Source organism: Convolutriloba macropyga, chromosome 2 (assembly GCF_964194025.1).
Source record: "Convolutriloba macropyga chromosome 2, txConMacr16.3, whole genome shotgun sequence".
Lineage (NCBI taxonomy): Eukaryota > Metazoa > Xenacoelomorpha > Acoela > Convolutidae > Convolutriloba > Convolutriloba macropyga.
The window spans coordinates 51255485-51278337 of record NC_134469.1 but is presented as its reverse complement, the minus strand read 5'-3'; the positions used below and the strand labels follow the sequence as shown (position 1 = coordinate 51278337).

General features: G+C 35.3%; 1 protein-coding gene across 1 annotated transcript in view; it reads left to right on the top strand.

Annotated features, from left to right (window-relative positions):
* The window catches only part of LOC142335336 (uncharacterized), a 131056-nt gene extending 108639 nt beyond the window's left edge, over positions 1 to 22417 (top strand). The window contains exon 7 of the mRNA XM_075383788.1: positions 22287 to 22417. Coding sequence (XP_075239903.1) covers positions 22287 to 22405 — 119 coding nt within the window. The 3' untranslated portion in view covers positions 22406 to 22417. The remainder of the gene's footprint in view (positions 1 to 22286) is intronic.
* Positions 22418 to 22853: the final 436 nt, after the last annotated feature.

The window sequence follows — 22853 nt, the reverse complement described above, 5'->3', positions numbered from 1 at the left end:
GAAACTCTGCAAAGTGAGTCGTCAATTGAATGGAACGGTACTCTTTGGGAAGTCAATTTTGTAATCAAATTATTAGTGGCGGATTTGCCCGCGAAAGCATCCATACTTAATATGCAACAATTCAATGCCTATTTTGGCTGTACGCTCTGTTTGATAAAAAGCAAACCAATAGGAGATGGCAAGAAAGGTTTATATTATCCTAACCAGAGGAACAAGATGCGAACGGCGGCACAACATGAAGCCTACATACGCTTAATACAGGAACAAGCTGTGGATTCTTTTAGAGGTGTCAAAGGGCCTTCAGCGGTGTCCACATTAATCGAAAATATACCTCTCACTGCTCCTGTTGATTACATGCATCAGGTGCTGCTGGGTGTTACACGTGCTCTTCTGTTTCTTATTAGAGATAAATCGACAAAATCTGATCTCAACAAAATTCGCGAAAACAGTGCCACTCTTCAATTGACTTCTGATTTCAAGAGATCGGTCCGAAGTCTTGATGAATTGGAGTTTTTCAAAGCAAACGAGTTAAAAGTTTGGCTTTTATATGTGGGACCAGCAGTTTTCAGGAGTTTCGTTAACGAAAGTTTGTACGAGAGGTTTCATTTGTTGAGCTATTCCACCCGTTTGCTTTTATTTTCTTCTGAGCACTGCCGCGTGGCTGAAAATCTTATTGAACGGTTCCACCTTCTAACTGCGGAAGCCCACTCAGACAAAGTATTTTCTGCGAATATTCATTCTCTCAATCATTTAGCGTGGCAGGTTAGGTGCTTCGGACCTTTATGGTGCACCTCTGCCATCATGTTTGAATCGGCAAATTACCTCCTACGTTGCAAGTTCACTGGGACAGTGTGTCATCTGAAAGTTTTGGTGGACCGATATATAAGGAACAAGAATTCTTGCTGCGAAAATCCTCGAAAAGACACGCTATACGACTTGTGTCTGTCTCTTAGGGAGAGAAAATCTTTCAAACAACGGGCTGTTTGCTGGCATGAAATCCCCTCTGATCTCAAAGATCTTTCTGCTCAATTTTATTCCACGCAAAAGCTGGAGAATTTTACCCTTGATTCCCTTTCTCATTCGTCGTGTAGAAACTCGTTCATTTCTTTTGTCTGTAACGGCGAGAAAAAATTGTGTCAAATTCGATTGTTCTTTACAATCGACAAACAAGATTTTGCTTCTGTTGTGCTCTACCAAATAGAAAAAAAGCACAAACCTTCTCAATCAACGGCTGACGTTTACAGTTTTTATGAAGTCAGAAAATTGGAAAATGTACAGACTATTAGTCAGGATGCTATTGTTGAAAAGCTCTTGCCATTAACTGTAAATGAAAAACTTGTTTTGGTACCTTTGGTGAATATCTTTGAACATGATTGAGCCTTAGTAGAAAATTTTGAACTCATAGTTTGAAGAAATTGAAAAAGTTGTTGCTTTTATGTTTGACTTTTCAGTGTTTCTTTTTTTGGTAAAATCTCATTTCTTTTTTTGTTTCTTCAGTGTCAAATGCCTCAAAAATACATTCGAAAAACAACTGAGAAATATTCCATTTCTGATTTAAATGCCGCTGTTGAAGATGTAAGATCCAAAGGGATTCCGTTGCTGAAGGCCGCAAAGAAACATGGTGTTCCAAGGTCGACATTAAGACGCCACGTGTCAAAAGTTGACTTACAGCAAGGAAGGCCCTGCGTACTTCCGCGTAGTTTGATTAACAAGTTGCTGATCGACGTAGTCCTCTACGCAAAGTCTGTGCAAGATGTTAAAGAAGCAGCGTATAAGATGGGTCTGAGGTCAGGGGTCTCGATGCCTCCGAGTTGGACAAAAAACGAAAGAGCTGGAAATGATTGGTGGCAGAAGTTTGCGGAGAAGTACCTCTTTGTTCGACACTTTCTGGCTGCGAATTCCAATAATCCAAGGCCAGCTATAGCGATTATTTGTGGAAGTTGTTCAGATCGGTTTTTGCATGACATGGGTTTTTCATTTTGCGCTCAATGCTGTGATGTGATCTGCGATGACTGTGCTGTAAAAGATTCAAAAGTTTGTTGCCCGAACTGTGGAAAAATTAATTAGTCAGTCTTTTGACTTCAAATGTGACTTTAAACTATAACATTTTTGTCGATTTGTATAATATGTTTTGATTGAATAACTTTTGGTACATTTTTTTTTAAAGAAGTTCAATCACAATTTTCCCTTTGCTAAATCCAAATTTTTGTTGAACTTTTTGTTTTCTTGTTGCTTGTATTGCGCTTTTTTGCCCAGAGTTACTACTGTCCCTCAAAAGCAACTCAGAAAATTCTAATTGCTACTAAACAGGAAAGATTTCTTTTCTTCAGATGTTTGAATTGTCAATCCATTGATTGCCAGAATGCCTTCAAGTAACCCCATCTGCCCCTTCTGTTTGGAGGATGTGGGAGATAATGTTTTTGTTTTGCACAAAAGCTATCTAATTGAGCATGTTGGATGCAAGAGTTGTATTAAAGAGTGGCTCGAAAGTTTCTCCAGTCAGTTCTTGTGCAATGAGAGACCGACGTGCCCTATTTGCCGTGAGGATGTTGACGAAATTTTATCCAACAACAATTTTGCATTGTGCTGTGTCTGTCGAAGTTATGTCCCCAGGTTCTTTGTTGATGCTGAAAAGTCGATCTGTGGGGACTGCGAACAAGTGGTAGAAGTTTTGAGCGATTGAATACAATTTTGAGACTCAATAATAACTCAAATTTTTTTCAGTTGAAAAATTTTGCAAAAATTGAATTGTCTTCTTTTTGACAAGCTTTTGTTTTTACCAGAATCTTAGGTCTGTGCTAATTGAGGCAATATAATAAGCTAATTCTGTCCTTCAGTAGACCTTAATATAGGCTCATTTCTATATGGAATGTAATAACTTGGAAAGTTTTGATTCGAGGTCAAGACTTCAAAAAGTAGTACATTAGAAATGTAAAGATCAGAAACGCATAATTTTCGTCTGTTTTAAATTTTGTTCTTATTTCTTGACTTTTGGTTCTAGCCAGTTCAAAGTGGTAAAAAAATGTTCGTTAGGCTATCATTTGCTATGATGTGAAGAATTTTGCAATTTGTGATATCTAAAGTTGAGTTTTCCAATTTCGTCAAATGTTTCTCAAAACTCGTCTTTTTTTAAATTATGATGACCCTGTGGGTCAAGGAGTTGTTGAATGTTGCTCATGCTCTTTTTATTCTTTTAGTGGTGTCTCACATTCATATGGTTTGTAATAAATCAAAAACTTTTGCTATTGGTTCAATACTTGAAAAATTTTTACATAGAAAGTTGAAGTTCGGAAACGCAAAAATTTCGTCTGTTTTTTATGTTAATTGCCTTCTTATTTCTAGACTATTGGGCTTAGGCAACTAAAAGTGATAAGAAAAACGTGTGTTGGGCTAATGGTGGGTTTGATGTAAAAAAATGGATATTAGTGTTATATAAAGTCAAGTTTTGCAATTTCGTCAATTGTTTCTCTAAAGTCGTCTCGTTTTTCAAAATTTGATGTCGCCCCATGGGTCAAGGAGTTGTTGAATGTTGCTCATACTATTTTTTTAGTCTGCCCTATCCATTTGGATTGCATCAAATCAAAATTTTTTGCTTAGGTTTCAATGCTTGAAAAAATGCTGCATTAGAAAAGTAAAGTTCGGAAACGCAAAAATATCGTCTGTTTTCTGTTTAAAATGCCTTCTTTTTTCTCGACTACTAAGTCTAGGCTGCTCAAAGCGATATAACAAGCATGCGTTTGACTAAAGTTGGCTATGAATCAAGAAAAATTCCCATAAGTGATATATAACATCAAGTTTTGCGATTTCGTCCATTGTTTCAAAATGTCAATCGTATTTGAAAAGTTTAATAGGACCTTCTGGCTCAAGGAGTTGTTCAATGTTACCCATATTGTTTTGGCAGTGCCTCCTATCAATAAGGAGTTTTTAACAATCCGATATTTTTCTTTTGGGCCATTGCTTAAAAAATGGTTACACAAAACCTTTGTAGGTCGGAAACGCTAATTTTTCGATCGTTTTTTTTTGTAAAATTTAGTCTCATTTCTTTACTACTGAGTCGAGGCTGCTCAAAGCGATATAACAAGCGTTCAATAGGCTAACGTTGGCCATGAGTCAAGAAAATTCTCAAGAAATCATATATAACATCAAATTTTGCGATTTCGTCAATTGTTTCTCAAAAAGTCTATCGTATTTAATAAATTTAATAGGACCTTCTGGCTCAAGGAGTTCTTCAATGTTACCCGTACTGTTTTGGCAGTGCCTCCTATCCATAAGGATGTTATAGCAACCCGATATTTTTCTTTTGGGCCAATGCTTAAAAAATTGTTACACAAAACAGGTGTAGGTCGGAAACGCTAATTTTTCGATCGTTTTTTATGTAAAAATTAGTCTCATTTCTTTACTTCTGAGTCTAGGCTATTTAAATTGAGATAACAAGCGTGCGTTAGGCTAGAATTGGCCATGAATCAAGAAAATTTGGCATAATTTTTATATAAAGTCAAGTTTTGCGATTTCGTCAAATGTTTCCAAAAAAGCCAATCGTATTTAAAAAATGTAATAGGAGCTGCTGAGTCAATTAGTTGTTCTATGTTTCCCATACTGTTTTGGTAGTGTCTCCTATCCATATAGATGTTATAACTACCCGAGATTTTTCGTTTGGTTCAATACTTCAAAAATTCTTACATAAAACAGGTGAAGGTCGGAAACGCGAATTTTTCTAACGTTTTTTATGTAAAAAGTAGTCTCATTTTTTTACTACTGAGTCTAGGCTATTCAAATTGATTTAAAAAGCGTGCGTTAGGCTAACGTTGGCCATGAATCAAGAAAATTTGCCAGAAGTGGTATATAACATCAAGTTTTGCGATTTCGTCAAATGTTTCTCAAAAAGTCAATCTTATTTAAAAAATATAATAGGACCTTTTGGCTCAATGAGCTCTTTAATACTACCCATAATGTTTTGATAGTGTCTCCTATCCATACAGATGTTATAACTACCCGAGATTTTTCGTTTGGTTCAATACTTCAAAAATTCTTACATAAAACAGGTGAAGGTCGGAAACGCGAATTTTTCTAACGTTTTTTATGTAAAAAGTAGTCTCATTTTTTTACTACTGAGTCTAGGCTATTCAAATTGATTTAACAAGCGTGCGTTAGGCTAACGTTGGCCATGAATCAAGAAAATTTGCCAGAAGTGGTATATAACATCAAGTTTTGCGATTTCGTCAAATGTTTCTCAAAAAGTCAATCTTATTCAAAAAATATAATAGGACCTTTTGGCTCAATGAGCTCTTTAATACTACCCATACTGTTTTGGTAGTGTCTCCTATCAATACAGATTCTATAACTACCCGAGATTTTTCGTTTGGTTCAATACTTCAAAAATTCTTACATAAAACAGGTGAAGGTCGGAAACGCGAATTTTTCTAACGTTTTTTATGTAAAAAGTAGTCTCATTTTTTTACTACTGAGTCTAGGCTATTCAAATTGATTCAACAAGCGTGCGTTAGGCTAAGGTTGGCCATGAATCAAGAAAATTTGCCAGAAGTGGTATATAACATCAAGTTTTGCGATTTCGTCAAATGTTTCTCAAAAAGTCAATCTTATTTAAAAAATATAATAGGACCTTTTGTCTCAATGAGCTATTCAATTCTACCCATACTATTGTGGCGATGCCTACTGTCCATAAGGATGGTAAAACACCCAGAGATTTTTCTTCTGGGTCAAAGCTTAAATTTTGATACATAAAAAAGTGTGTAGTTCGGAAACGCAGATTTTTCGACCGTTTTTTATGTAAAAGTTGTTCTCATTTCTTTACTACTGGGCTTTGGTTGCTCAAATTGACATGACAATCGTGTGTTAGGCTAACGTTGGCTGTGGAATAAGAAAATTTCCCATAATTGATGTATAAGTTCAAGTTCTGCAATTTCGTCAAGAGTTTCTCAAAAAGTCAATCTTATTCAAAAAGTGTAATAGGACCTTTTGTCTCAATGAGCTGTTCAATACTACCCATACTATTTTGGCGATGCCTCCTATCCATAAGGATGGTAAAACACCCAGAGATTTTTCTTCTGGGTCAAAGCTTAAAATTTGATACATAAAAAAGCGCGTAGTTCTGAAACGCAGATTTTTCGTCCGTTTTTTATGTAAAAATTGCTCTCATTTCTTTACTACTGGGCTTTGGTTGCTCAAATTGACATGACAATCGTGTGTTAGGCTAACGTTGGCTATGGAATAAGAAAATTTTCCATAATTGATGTATAAGTTCAAGTTCTGCAATTTCGTCAAGAGTTTCTCAAAAAGTCAATCTTATTCAAAAAATATAATAGGACCTTTTGTCTCAATGAGCTGTTCAATACTACCCATTCTATTTTGGCGATGCCTCCTATCTATAGGGATGGTAAAACACCCAGAGATTTTTCTTCTGGGTCAAAGCTTAAAACTTGATACATAAAAAAGCGTGTAGTTCGGAAACGCAGATTTTTCGTCCGTTTTTTATGTAAAAATTGCTCTCATTTCTTTACTACTGGGCTTTGGTTGCTCAAATTGACATGACAATCGTGTGTTAGGCTAACGTTGGCTATGGAATAAGAAAATTTTCCATAATTGATGTATAAGTTCAAGTTCTGCAATTTCGTCAAGAGTTTCTCAAAAAGTCAATTTTATTTAAAAAATATAATGGGACTTTCTGGGTCAATTAGTTGTTCAATACTACCCATACTATTTTGGCGATGCCTCCTATCTATAAGGATGGTAAAACACCCAGAGATTTTTCTTCTGGGTCAAAGCTTAAAATTTGATACATAAAAAAGCGTGTAGTTCGGAAACGCAGATTTTTCGTCCGTTTTTTATGTAAAAATTGCTCTCATTTCTTTACTACTGGGCTTTGGTTGCTCAAATTGACATGACAATCGTGTGTTAGGCTAACGTTGGCTATGGAATAAGAAAATTTCCTATAATTGATGTATAAGTTCAAGTTCTGCAATTTCGTCAAGAGTTTCTCAAAAAGTCAATTTTTTTTAAAAAATATAATGGGACCTTCTGGGTCAATTAGTTGTTCAATGTTACCCATACTGTTTTGGCAGTGCCTTCTATCCATAAGGATTGTAAGGCACCGGCTTTTTTTGTTTGGCGTCTTCGTTTAAGTTTTGGGGGCTAAATTTTTTTTTTAAAAAAAAAACCGATTTTTTGTTAAATGTCCATCCCTTTGTGCCCTTACAGGCACCTTCTCCCATGTGCTGTATTTTAATTGTGCGTTGTTTCTTTCTTCTATGATGTGCTATAATGTTCCTGGCTTATCCGGGATTTTAGATTTTAGCTATATTTCATGTCTTGGAAAAAAAGAGCCTCCATTTTTGCTTATTCTGCAAGAAAAACAGTCAAAACTGTTTTCCCTTGTAGTTTAAGAAGCTCATGAGGACTCACGAAAAAACCAAGACTCTTTAAATGCCTCCTTTCTGTTGTTATGGAGAAGTAGTATCCATAGAACTTCCATATTATGAAGAAGTTGTAGTCATGAAACTTCCATTTATGGAAAAGTTTTAGTCATAGAACTTTCATTTATGGGAAAGTTATAGTCTTACCAATCTCTTAAAACTTTTTTGATTTATGAAGTCAATGGTCCATAATATGAAAGTTCTATGATTAAAACTTTTTGTCAATCCGGGTAGGCATTGTCAACTCTAGGTTGACAGTAAGTTTTAATCATAGAACTTTCATATTATGGACCATTGACTTCATAACCCAAAAAAAATTGAAAGATTGGCAAAACTACAACTTTACCAATAAATGAAAAACCTATGACTAAAAATTTTCCATAAAAGGAAGTTCTATGACTACAACTTGTCCATAATATGGGAGTTCTATGGTTACTACTTCTCCATATCAACAGAAAGGAGGCATTTAATGAGTCTTGGGTTTTTCATGAGTCCTCATGAGCTTCTGAAATTATAAGTAAATATTTACAAGTGAAATTTTACAAGTGAAAGCTTCGTTTGCAAAATCGTTTTCAGGTTTTAATTTCAAAAACGTTAAAAATTTTACTTTGAAATAAAAGAATCATTAAACCAAAAACTTGCATTAAATGCATTGAAGTACGTGTCGTTGCAAGGGATACACATCAATTGAAGCAATAATTTTTTAGGTGAAAAAAGTTGGTTTGCAAACACAAATTTCAATTCTTCAAATACAAAAAACTGGTTGTTATTGAAATCTGTAGCTCTTTAGCTCAGTTAAGAGAAATTGAATATTTTAAACCATTCGTAGAAAAAAAATGGCCCGGATATATTTAAGCCTACAATTTTACCTGAGTCTCAACAATTATCTCTTAGTAGTTCTTAATATTTAAAAGATCTAAATATACAGAATAGACCGCAAGCAGGCCGGCTAGACTTTGTATTTCAGCCTTGAAAAGCCTGAAAACTACCAACCTACCATAATATCCCCGGACCTGAGTCCCATAATATTTCAGTACTGGATCAAAATAGTTTTATTATTAATTTTACTATGCTCATAGTTCTGATCATGACACTTTATAGACATTTCATGGTAAAATTCATTGTAAAATTTGCCATCAAAAGAGAATAGATCGCAGAAAACTTGTTTCCATTATGGAATGACATGAATGACATCATCGATTTTCATTTTTTGATTTATCATTGTTTCACTCCCGGACCTTGGTCCCATATTACGTCAGTACTCAAACATTTTATTCCATTTGTATATCGTTGGCCCAAAACTGTATCTGTTTTCGGAGCTAAAGCTAAGACATTCTTACAAAAATCCATTACAATGTGAAATAAAAACCGATGAAATCTGAAATTTCGGTCCAAATTTGTCAGTTTTCAGGTTCCCGGTGTGTTTTTTTTAGTTATGGCGTGTATTTACTGGTTTTGGCGAGGTTTTTTGCTAATCTTAATACCTTTCTTGCAACGTTTTAAGATTGTAAGTCATCGTCATGCTCAAAAAGTGCATTGCCCAAAATTTCGTTATTTTTGCAAAATTTTCAAATTTTTTAATGAATATACTATGAACACCATGAGAAACAAAACCAAGGATGTACAGTCTGTTTTCCTTTAAAAATGTATCTTTGCGAATAGAATGCACAAAATGAGGTAGCAACATACTCTTAGGATACACTGATACAGTACGGGGCCGACGATATACAAATGGAATAAAATGTTTCAGTACTAACATACTATGGGACCAAGATCCGGGTCTGCTATCTATTGTATGGATCCGTTAACATTTTTTTTGGGCAGATTTTGATACATTTTTATCAGAAGAATAATAAAACGCGACTTTCGCCATTCTTACCTCGGAGACGTCCTAAACAATAGTCGAGCAGCAAACTGTTTTATAAAATCAGGTTGGTAGACAAGACAAGCAATAAACTACTTTTTCGTAGGAGAAAAGCAAGTGATAGCATAACAAGAATGAGTATAATGATGTAAAACTTTCTTTCTTGCATTGTTCATGTCAAAGGCATTTACAGTAAAATGTTTTGTATGCTAAAGCATTTCTCAATAGTGGCTTTAAATTCAAAACCCTAACAGTTGAAAAGCTATCTTTGATACCCACCTGATGGAATTATTGACTTTCTTTCTATAGTTAGAAAAATACTACAATACTAAAATACTATACTATTTCAGGCAAAATCTTAAAATTGATTAAAATTTAATAGTAATATTTTTAAATGCTCTCAAACGAAGTTTGTAGCAATTATAATAGTCCTGTAGGTCTTTTTATGCAATTTTTAGCATGACCATTTTTTCGTCGGACGCATTTGACTTTTTGGCCTCAAAAACGGGATAATCAGGTGGCTCCCAGAGGGCATTAAGTGCTCTTAGAGCTTTTCAGCTCACTAGTCTTCACGTATGCGATTCACAGAATCTGTTTTAGAGACCTATATTTATGGTGCGAAGGAAGGTTCTTTGAGTTTGACTCCCCTCCCACTGTTGCCCCCCCCCCCCCCCCACTGTTGCCACCCCATCAGCCCCCGATGTCGCACCCCCCACTGCGCTCACTTACGCCCCTTCAATTAAGCTAAAGCTAGCCTCACTAAACCGTGTCTAGCCACTGACGAAGCCAATCAGGGCCTTGCAGGACATATGAGTTTTCAAACAATACAAAGTAGACTCAACACATTTGGTGAGAAATTGCTTCAGTGCTCAGAAAAATTGAAATACAATTTCTGCTGCACTAAAAAGGATAACTTTGTTTTAGCAGAAATGTAAATATGTAAATTTTTGGAAGCCTTTAGTAAACAGAAAAAATATATGAAATATGAATTGTTAGGGCTCCGAAAATTCTGAATTAGTTTGCTGTTGTGCTTAGCTGGCTGTATCTTGGTTGTATCTAATCACTTGTATCTAAATATTGGTTGTATCTAATCTCTGGGGATGACACCTGGCTACTTTTTAAAGTTTTGGCATTTTTACTCTTAGACGAGTACGCTGACTGCGTAGCATTTCCACTCCAAAACACATCTTTTTAGAAAATTTTTGGCATTACGGAAACAATTGTTCCCCAATCAGTGGTTTTTTTTCAGATAATTGGTACAAACCAACCCGTCGTTCGAGAGCAATCCATCTGATGATTTTGTTTAGTGTACGTTTGTTCTCTGAAGACAGTTTTAGCCTTCTGCTGATTTTGCTATTAGCAGATAGCAGATTACAATTGTTGAATGCTCTATTGGCTCAAACCCTTTAATGAAACCTTAGTTAACAATTTAATCTCAAAAATGTCATCTATTGTTGAAACTCAGAAGCATTCTGAAAATCAGTATGACAAGGAAATAATTCAGTTTTTTCTGTTTTGACTTGAACAATTGCCTATGCAAGGAGAAAAAACAGCGAGCTTTTTCCGTTTACCAAAAAATTTCTTTTTTTTGGAACAAACGAAAAACAATTACTGAAGAATTTTTTGAAGTTAATGAAAGAAACTACACCAGAGTGTACGAGTTAACTTGGCTATAATTCAATTTAAAAGTATTAACGCCGACAGATATCCTAAAAGGAAAAAAAGAAAAAACCTAATGTTTCCCGCCTTTTCGTCTGTCATTGACATCATATTCAAAACAATTCAAAACCTATTAAAGACAAAAAAAATGTGCCTCATAAGTAGAAACAAACGCACCGACAAGATAATCAGCACTGGGATTGTGGGAAAGAAAACATCAGCTTTGCTTAATCCCAAAATGACCAAACTAATTGAATCACAGCATTAACCAAAAAGAATAAAACCATACTTTTTAAAAGTTGATAAAGTGGGTACCCTTCGACACAAAAAACCAATAGAAGAATACTATCGCCCACCAGAACAAGACGGAGCAAATGGCGGCGCAATATAGCGCTTGAGATGAGCATTTTGTTCTGTGAGAGAAAATTGCAGTCACTGAGCGAGTTCTTAGTGGAAAAACATAGTTGTCTAGTTCCAGCAAGTGAATATGCAAATCTAACAAAAACTGTTGATTGTGGTTGAATGTTTCTGACCAGTAACAGTGTATTTGTTACAAATTTTTAGTTATTTGGCCTGAGACGTTAGCTGTTTGAATGTTTGTTATGAAGCGGGCAATTTGATTGAACTTTTTCAAGTTTTGTTTTTGCTCGAGTTATTTGAGATTTTTTCTAAGAGAGCGCTGAACTGGAAAAAACCCGAGGATATTAAGTTACCTTGAAGCCGCATTTGAACTTTTCTACTCTCCTAAAATGCTGTTACCTGAAATCACCAAATCAATTGGATTAGGAACTGCAGTCAGCTTGAGAAAGTCGTGACGTACGGTAGGCTGAATCTTTTGACCAACTTGCTGCGACCACCATTGCACCTATATATAAAGTCTGAAAGCTGTTAATATTAGAGCACGTCACTTTTTGCTCATGAAATCTGATAAGTTTGGGTACACTTAGGCACTAGGGAAAACATTGAGCAGGAGAACAAGCGGCAATGAGTGGCGGAGAGAGAGAGAGCACACTTGAGCGGAGCAGTTTGCTCACAGTGACAGAAAATGGTCGTTTTTGAGTGAAAAGCTAATGAGAAAACATAGTTGTCTAGTTGCAGTGAGGTAATCCGCAAAGCTATCTAAAACTGATGGGCGAGGTTCACGGAAGTTTCTGGACAATAACAGCGCTACAGCAAGGCAGCACTTACTATAATTACTTAGTTATACACGTCTATAGAATTCCACTAACTGAATGTTTGATATCTCCTGGGTAGATTGATTGAACTGTTTTGAGATGGTGTGAACTTTTTATTAGTTTTGCGCAAAAAACTTTTTCTTCATTGTTTATTTATTCAATTATCTGATTCTGTACAGTCCCAATAAGCAGACAAACCACCAAACAACATTTAGGAATTCTGATAAGGTTTATAAAGTCTGGTAATAAGAACCAATTATTAGCCTTTTGCATTGCACAATTCCGATGCCTCTCCTAGAAGGGCTCTGTTGTTAAGAGGATCAACCAACAAGATTTGAAGGGAACAACTATGTGAAAATTTTTTTAGAGAACTGCAAAAATTGCTCAAGTTTGGCGACAGTGGCAGTTGACGACAGTCAAAAAGAGATTTTAATTATTCTGGAATGAGGAAATTTCAGAGAGTTTGAACAACAGAGACAGTCCTCTTCGAGACAAGGGTTTTGGAAGACAGCCAGTGAGTGATCCTTCTTGGAACGAGGATCTTGACTGAACGCAATGGGGGAAAACACGCGCAGTTATATTGAGGATATTACGCAGACAGAATTGGGAAGAATTAAGAAGATTTGCAGCTGAAATTGAAGCCTCAATGGAACGCTGAGAGTAACTGCCGAAAAAACGGTGTAATTGAAAAAAATGGCAATATCCTGTTTGTGAAATATTTCCCATCTCCTGGATATGATGATTGGGAGGACTGAATTGATTATTAACTGGATTTCTGTGAAGTGTTCAAGTTGATAGAAGAAGCGAAAAAAAATTGACGAGAGAAGTTTTATGGTTGGGCACTTGACGCTGTGAACCACTTGTGACGTTAGTTTTGGAAACATCAGAATCTTTGTGCTTCGACTGTTCATGAAATTTTTTGATTGTATGAATTAAAACTGTCTAACTTTGCGCCGGTTTATGGGGAATCTTTTGATTGATACTTTGTAGAACAAGGGGAAACTGAGCACATGACAAAACAATGATTCAGAAGGAGTCTGCCGACAAAAAGAGGTAACGAGCAATGATTGGTTAAAAACGTAGATAAAACAGAATTAAAAAGGACAACTGAGACTGACAAAACATTTAAAGCAAAACTTCTTTCAAGTAAATTTTGTTCTGCAAAAAATCAATTGTTTCTGGAATAAAAGCAGCGCTTGAAGAGAAGCAAATTGTCAGAGAATGTGTCAAGTCGACAGTTCGAACTGTCCAATTTTGAGTCCGCTATTGATTCGAGCATTTCTTTTGTCAACCGCAATTTCAATCCAGACATGGAAACAGTACAGCAGACTATGACAAACCCGAAGTCCGACGATGAACAATTTAAGTCATAGAAAGTAACTTTCCAGTAGATGAGATTTGAGCAAGCGCTACAAGTTTGCAAAATTGGGAAGTGAAGCGTTAAATAAAAACGATAACCGTGACGAAGAATATGCAATTTTTGTTGACAACGATTTTAACAATGACGACAGTTTCTAGGGCGAGAACGATTTCGCTAGGGCGAGAACGATTTTTCATCTTTGGTAGAGGTTGTGTTTTTCCCAAACAATGTACAAAAAACAGTTTGGTATTGGCATGTTTGATGGGACCTCAGGTTTAGTTAAGATGAAGAAAAATGTGAGTCAAACTACGCAAAACGTAAACGATTTTTCACAAACAGGAATAAAATAAAGGCAGAAAGAATCTGAAAGACGTGTTTGGATGTCGGCAAATCAGGGTGGCCATTGCAAACAAATCCTTTGGAGTAGTTTTAATTAGACTTGGGGCCTCATTTGTTCCAATCCGAAAAGATTAGTACAAAATTGAGCTCCTCCTGTGTTGACAGTTCTGCAATTCGAAACTAGATGGAAGAAAATGTTGGCAGTGAGTGGTGGAGAGGGAGAGAGCACGCTTGAGCGGAGCTGTTTAATCACTGTGAGAGAAAATGATAGTTATTGAGCGAAAACTTAATGAAAAAACATAGTTGTCTTGTTGCAGTGAGGTAATCCGCAAAGCTATCTAAAACTGATGCACTAGAGTTTCTGAAGCTTCTGGCCAATAACAGCGCTACAGCAAGGCAGCAATTGTCATATTTACTTATTTATAGATGTCTATAGAAGTCAATTAGCTGAATGTTTAGCTTTCAATTAGCTGAATATTTTCAATTAGCTGAATGTTTTATAGATGTCTATAGAAGTCAATCAGCCGAATGCTTCATTTTTTAATTTACTTAATTATCTGATTCTGTATATTCCCAATAAGCAAACGAACCACCAAACAATACTTTAGGAACGATGATAACGTTTTGTCCGCCAAAAAGAACCAACTATTAGCCTTTTGCATTGCACAATTCCAATGCCTCTCCTGGCTGAGCTCTGTTGTTAATAGGTTTGATCAACAAGATTTGAAGGGAACACATGTGTGAAGGATTTTTTGAAAGAATTGCAAAAATTCCTCAAAGTTGGCAGTTGACGAAAGTCAAAAAAATATTTCACCTTTTCTGAAATGAGGAAACTCAGAGAATTTGAGCAACAGAAACAATCTTCTTCGAGACAAGGTTTTTGGAAGACAGCCACTGGAACATTTTTGGAACGAAGATCATGACAGAAGGCAAAGGGGGGAAATTAAGGTTATTACGCTGACAAAATTGGGAAGAGGAAATAAGAAGATTTGTAGCTGAATTTGAAGCCTCAATGGAACGCTGAGAGTAACTGCCGAAAAAACGGTGTAAAGGAAAAAAATGCCAATTTCCAATTTGTGAAATATATCTCCCCTCCCGGATATGAGGACTGAGAAGACTGACATGATTATTAATTGGATTGAAGTGTTCAAGTTGATAGAAGAAGAGAAGAATTATTGACAAGAGAAGTTTTATGGTTGGGCACCTGACGCTGTGGACCACTTGCGACGTTAATTTTGGAAACCCCATCAGAATCTTTGTGCTTAGACTGTTCATGAAATTTTTATTTGTTTGACCTAAAACTGTCCGAACTTGCTTCACCTCATGGGGAAATTTTTTATTGATACTTGGTAGAAAAGAGGAAACTAAGCAAATAACAAAACAATGTTTCAGAAAGGTTCTGCCGACAAAAAAAGAAGTAACGAGGAAAGATTTTGTTAAAAACGTAGATCAGACAGATTTAAAAAGCACAACTGAGACTGTCAAAACTTTTAAAGCGAAACTTCATTCAAGTAAACTTTGTTCTGCAAAACAAGCAATTGCCCTCTGGAGTGAAAGGAGTGCTTGAAGAGAAGCAGGTTGTCACAGAAAGTGTCAAGGCGGCAAATCAAACTGTCCAATTTTGAGTCCGTCACTGATTCAAGCATTTTTGTGTCAACCACAAAGTCAATCCAAACATGGAAACAGTACAACAGTACAACAGACTATCCGAAATCCGAAGATGAACAACTTAAGTCATAGACCGATAATTTTTCAGTAGATGGGACTTGAGCAAGCGCTACATTTTTGCAAAACTGGGAAATGAAGCGTTTAACATAAATGATAACCGTTTCGAAGAATATGCAAGTTTTAGTGGCAACGATTTCTTGCGATGACGACAGTTTCTAGGATAGCTAAGACGAGAACAATTTTTCTTTTCTGGTAGAGGATGTGTTCGTCCCAAACAGTGTATAAAATACGGTTGGGTATATTGGCATGTTTGATGTGACCTCAGGCTTAGTTGAGATGAAGACGAGTGAGTCATGCTACGCAGAAGATCAGCAAATTTTTACAAATAGTAGAGTTTTTGTAGAAATTTTAATTAAACTTGAAGCCTCATTTGATCCAATCTGGAGTTATTGTTACGAAATTGAGCTCCTCCTGTATTGAAAGCGCTGCAGTTCGAAAAAATGAGGGAGGAAAGTGAAGGGTGACCAGCAAGTCATTGTTTCTAGACAAAAATTAAGAGTGCTCTTTTGAGCTAGCCTAAAATCCAAATAGCAAACCGAAAAGTGAGAAGTAACACAGCCCGGAGAAAAAAATCGCCCCTAAATTATTGTCCCCTACCAGCGGAAGTGACTGGGAAACTAAATTGCCCGAAGACGCTGAAGAATCTAGTGCACATTTTTGCGAAAATATTGAGATTGCGGCACACCTTGAGACCTTTTCTTCAAAATTTTCAAACAAAAGAAATCCTCATATTTTGAAGGCACTTTTTTCTGGTCAAAACCAATGGTCGATTTTCTTGTCAAAAAGAGAAAAAAGAAAAGAGGTAGGTATTCTAGCAGTCATTTTTTGTATTGATGAACGCAGTTGATGACCAAAGAAGCCTTGAAATGGATTAACACGAATTGTGCCGGTATTTGGATGACGAAATGTCAGTTAAAAGAAGCGTTGGCCGAGGATATCGTTACCTCAGTTGTCATGAGTTTTGCGACAACAGAAACTTTTAAGAGAAAAGACCGGAATTGGAAATCTCCTCAAGCATCAAAGTTGGTTAAGTTGTTTTGTCTGAATTGTCAGTGGATGTCATTCAGCAAAAATTTTGTTGTAATGATTTGAATTCTTTTAATATCTGGCCTTGGGGTTAGAGTAAGTCACTTATTCTTTGCTCCAAGAGAAATGAATATAAAGGGTAGTTCTAATGACAATCATAGCTGGGAAATCTGACGTAACAGATGAAAGCATTAGTGAACATTTAAACTGATAACTGATTTAGCTAAATTTGGTTCTCTTTTCATTGAAAAAGATTGTACGATCTTGAAACACAACTTAGATTTTCAACTCCAACATGCCATTTCTGTTTCAGGTTTTTTTGCAATTGGTGCGATAGATCCCTTTTTGTTCAAAACACTAGGAGTTTTTATTTTGATAGTAGTGATAGTACACATGAAAAAACGAAATATTGTCTATTAATTTGCGATTTTTATCTAAGAGGGAGGAGTATATAATTTGCTATTTTAATGAGATTAAATTTGCAGGCATTTTTGATTTACAGAAAGTTCAAACTTTGTTTTGTTTGCCATGTTTTTGAGCTATTTTTTTGAGTAAACAAACAGAAAAAATTTGAACAGTATGAGTTGTGCAATCTAGTTCTTGTTTGCTAATAAAATAAAACTACTCTTGCATATCAAAGTAATTAACAAAGAAATACAGAGGCTAATGTACGCAATAATGGAAATTTCGTTACAGAAAAATTGAATGAGAAGTTTTGCAAAAACCAATGGTTGATTTATTTCATATTTCCTCTCAAAATCACTAAAATTGAGTTTCAAAGAGCGAAAATGTTTGTTCTGAAAAAACTGTCAAAAATGTCTGAAAAAACTTTTTATTCCTTGTGAAAACGATAATTTGAGACGGACTAACTGTTGCATGAGTAAAAATAAAATTGATGATTTAATCGAAAAAAAAAGACTGAAGAAAACATGCAAAAATCTGAAAAACTGCAATTATAGAAAAGCTAGACATTTTTTTTTGTATTTTTCCAGTGAGATAAAAAAATTTTCGATTACTGAAAAATCGATGCTTCCATTGTGTAATTTTCCAATTTTCTTGGTTTTATGTTTAACAAACAAACATGCTAGGCACCATGTCAAAATTAAGGGGAACATTATGGCTGCTGTAAGTTATGTATGAACCATGGAAATTAAAAAAGAAGCTGAATTGAACTTTTGTTTGTTTGCTATTTTAGTTGTACAGCATTTGATCAAAAGTTAGCATCATTAGATTAGTAAGTCAGGATGGGTTTTTGGTAGAAGTATGAATTTGGTATAAATCTTTTTGAAAAATTGCAAATAATTGTATAAAATTACGTCCGTCAGATCAATTTTTTCAAGTAAACTTGAGGTAAGCTCAAAGTGTCTACTTGAAACCTGAGTTAGGTAAAATTAACTTTACCAAAGTTTTTGTAACCTTACAGTGGAGGGAATCAAATGTCTCACAAGAAGTAAGCTTCTAAAACTTTGTTGGCTCTCAGTAAAAACTAAATATTCGAGAGCCGAGGTTTAGTGGCAATAACAAGTTACGAAGTAATTTTGATAATTGTGATAGGAGTAACTATTGCTGAGCAAAATAGGTCGAAAAATATAGAAGATTGTAAAAGTTGCCTGAAGAAAACTTTAGTTGAAACACCCTCATTTGTTTCAAAATACAGGCGTCTGAATATTCACCTCCTCTCCTCGCAAACCTCTAAAATTGAACTCTCTGATCACCAATTAGCGTTAAAACATAACTGGGCCGTCCTTGGACAATTAGGTATGCAATGCAAACATTAGTTAGCTCTAAAACAATAACTGATTTGAAAAACCCCACTCGAACGTGAAGAATTCAAAATGTTTATCTTTCGTTCAATTTCAATTCATTAACGCTGAGGAACATTCTGGAAAAAAAATTAGGTAGACCTAAGTTTTCTCCGTCGTTGTCATTGCGTTTTTTGTCATTAAAGTTATTTTGAAAATGTTAAAAATGAATTGAAAAAAAAAATAGCTGTCTTTTAAAAGGAAGCAAAAGCACCGACAAGACAAAAAGGACAAATTTTCATAACTAAAAAAATGAAGACACAAATGCGTGTCTTGCACTGTAATTATGCAACATGAAATATCAGTTTTGCTGAATCCTGATATAAGGAAACCACTCGGAGTACGGAACTTCGGTCAAGTTGAGTAAAAATTTACATAAGATAATTTTAATCCTGTGGCCGACTTCCTTCGCAGACTATTATCTTGATTCGTTATATCGGAGTGTTCAAAATGAAAAGACAGCTTACTTATCGCTGAAGAAAACTGTTAAGGTTTATTATCCTCGGACTTACGACAAACCACCAGAAGAACGCGAATGAGCTCAGGAACAAACAGGAACGAGTGAGGGAGAGTGTTAGAGAGAACGCTTGAGTGGAGCAGTTGGTTCTCAGCGAAAAGAAATGTACTAATTGAGCGAGATATTAAGGAATAAACACAGGTGCATGGTTGCACTGCGTGAGTCTGCTAAATAAACTAAAACTTATGATTGAGAATTTGATAACAGGATAATAACAGTGCCACTGGGATGTAAGACCTGTAAGATTAGTTTTTTGGCTTTAGAAGTCAATTCATTGAATAGTGGATAACTCAGAGCTAGATTGCTGTCTTTTAAAAGGAAGCAAAGGCACCGACAAGACAAAAAGGACAAATTTTCATAACTAAAAAAATGAAGACACGAATGCGTGTCTTGCACTGGAATTATGCAACATGAAATATCAGTTTTGCTGAATCCTGATATAAGGAAACCACTCGGAGTACGGAACTTCGGTCAAGTTGAGTAAAAATTTACATAAGACAATTTTAATCCTGTGGCCGACTTCCTTCGCAGACTATTATCTTGATTCGTTATATCGGAGTGTTCAAAATGAAAAGACAGGTTACTTATCGCTGAAGAAAACTGTTAAGGTTTATTATCCTCAGACTTACGACAAACCACCAGAAGACCGCGAATGAGCTCAGGAACAAACAGGAACGAGTGAGGGAGAGTGTTAGAGAGAACGCTTGAGTGGAGCAGTTGGTTCTCAGCGAAAAGAAATGTACTAATTGAGCGAGATCTTAAGGAATAAACACAGGTGCATGGTTGCACTGCGTGAGTCTGCTAAATAAACTAAAACTAATGATTGAGAATTTGATAACAGGATAATAACAGTGCCACTGGGATGTAAGACCTGTAAGATTAGTTTTTTGGCTTTAGAAGTCAATTCATTGAATAGTGGATAACTCAGAGCTAGATTGCTGTCTTTTAAAAGGAAGCAAAGGCACCGACAAGACAAAAAGGACAAATTTTCATAACTAAAAAAATGAAGACACGAATGCGTGTCTTGCACTGGAATTATGCAACATCAAATATCAGTTTTGCTGAATCCTGATATAAGGAAACCACTCGGAGTACGGAACTTCGGTCAAGTTGAGTAAAAATTTACATAAGATAATTTTAATCCTGTGGCCGACTTCCTTCGCAGACTATTATCTTGATTCGTTATATCGGAGTGTTCAAAATGAAAAGACAGGTTTCTTATCGCTGAAGAAAACTGTTAAGGTTTATTATCCTCAGACTTACGACAAACCACCAGAAGAACGCGAATGAGCTCAGGAACAAACAGGAACGAGTGAGGGAGAGTGTTAGAGAGAACGCTTGAGTGGAGCAGTTGGTTCTCAGCGAAAAGAAATGTACTAATTGAGCGAGATCTTAAGGAATAAACACAGGTGCATGGTTGCACTGCGTGAGTCTGCTAAATAAACTAAAACTAATGATTGAGAATTTGATAACAGGATAATAACAGTGCCACTGGGATGTAAGACCTGTAAGATTAGTTTTTTAGCTTTAGAAGTCAATTCATTGAATAGTGGATAACTCAGAGCTAGATTGATTGAGCTCTTTAAAGTTAGTTTGAACTATAAATTATTTTTGCCACAGAATTTTTTGCCTGATTGTTTCATTTCAAAAATTATAAGTTTCTGGCTCTAACTTAACCTGTTGTTGGCATTTTGTCAGCGATTATTAGTTCACATATCCAGAGTGCATTTTAAACAACCGAGAGAGCGTTTTTGAAACACAAGAGAGTAAACTCCCAACAAGAAAACGAACCAATAGACAAATTTTGTTTGGAATTTCGATCAGGTCTTGCGCACTAGCCAGTTCCTAGCTAAAGCCTTCTAACGACAAACATACAAAAATTTTTACTTTGATTATAAAAATCTGGATTTCACCTCCTTAATACTTTAAAACTTTTTACTCTTTTTCATTTTTTTGTTTTTTTGCTGTTTTCTTTATCCTTTTACTGACATTTGGTGCATGCTAATCCAATTAAGCTGTAGGCTGATGCAATTTACTAATTTACTAATTCTATAAAAACAACTTTGGTACTAACTGCGTAAAAAAATTCTGCACTTTTTATTTCTTTGCTCATTTTTTGAAATTTTGTGAGGTACAAAATTCATCAACAAGACATCTCAAAAAGCATAGTTTTTGATTCAGAAAGCTGTTTCGGCGTTTCGGCCAGATTTCTTCAGTTAAATGTATTGAACTTCCAGAAAACTAGCTGATGTTGATAATTATGTGAAAATGCAGACTATTTAAATCAATTAATGCTTTTTAAGACACTAAAAACACAATTCTTCTTTCAAAAACTTAATTTTTTAACAATTTTATAATACTACCGATTTTCATATTTTCTTTGCTTAATATTTTTATTTACTGGTCTATATTTTTGTTAAAAAATTAAAAAGAGTATTTGGTTTCAAAGAAAGTTGAGAAGATGTGCAGTTGCTAGTTTGTTCGGTGTGATCCCAGCTTTGAGACCTCAGTTTATGAAACGACTTTATAATTCTGGCAGTGGTTTCAATATTGACCTTAGATACACGGTCCAGCAACTAGTTAGAATCGAGGAAAAGTTTTTCCATTGTTACAGCTAAGGTTTCTTCAAAACAAATTAAAAGCGAGTATGGTAATTTCATGAGTCGAGAATTCGAGAATCGCTGTTTTTAGGATTATTTAAATTGAGTTGTTTTTCATAATTGGTTGTGGGTGTGTAATCACCTGTCAACGATTCCCAACTAGCGTTACAACAGGCATTCCACGCAAGAACTTCGCCAAAACATCTTAAGAAAACTGAATTTTTAAGATAAAATAATTTTCGGATGGTTGGACTGAACGTAATTGGTAAGCAAAAGTCTAATAATCGTCATTTCAACGGCAATGAGATTAGTGTGATATGAATTAATTCATTTTGTTCTGAAAATTTGTTCAAAATATATATTTTTGATAGCACAGTTCTTTTTTCAATAAAACGTTCGAGTTTTTGAAAAATGTGAACAGTCAATCCGGTGACGATATTAATTGCACTGGTCAATTTTCAACGTACATTTAAAATTTTTGCGTCATAATTGAACACTTTCTGACGAACTACAGCCGGGCATCAATTTTAGGTCAATTGGAAGTCAAAAATTGAGTTGAGCTTAAAGTTCAGCATCAATAATTTGGTCGAGATAAAGTCGAAAAACACTAAAATCGAGCTAAAGTTTTTCATGGGCTGTTTGAGTCGAGTATGTTCTTTTCATAGCATATTTTGTCGAACATGGCCTTCTAATAAGTCGAGGTCTAAACCTAGGATTCGCAGCACCTCCAAGGACTCATATTTTGTCACATTTTTTTCCAATCACCAGAAACTTTTTTTCTTTTAGGGATCAAGTGGCGCAAATGTGTGAAAAGCTGCAAAAAATATTTGAAGAGGGGACACAAACGATGGAAGAAACGGACAAAAGGAACAACTAATGGTAACAGAGAAGGCGATGCAGCGTAACAGAAACCTGGTTTGAAAGATACATGACTAGTTGAGTGAAATGATGTAAAATCTAACCGCTTGAAAAGAGCTAAATAATAGATCAAAAAATTCAAACTTTTCTTATCAAAGAAATTTTTGCTCTAGTTCCTTAGACTATTCGTTTAATAAAAGAACTTTGAACATCTTTGCACGTTTATAATTCATTCAATAGCTGGAGGGTTTTTAACAGAATTTATTTTAGTGCAACAATTCGGTCAATAGGAATTATGAAAATTGTCATTAATCGTTGAAATTTGTTATTAATCATAAAGCACACTGGTCAAACTTTATCTCGGTACAAACTTAACCACTAATCATTATGGTTTAATGAAAATAATATCAAAAAAGAACATAAAATATATCAGTAATTAGAGCCTACTAGCACATGAATTTGAGCCAAATCCACACAAAACGCCTCTCATTTCCA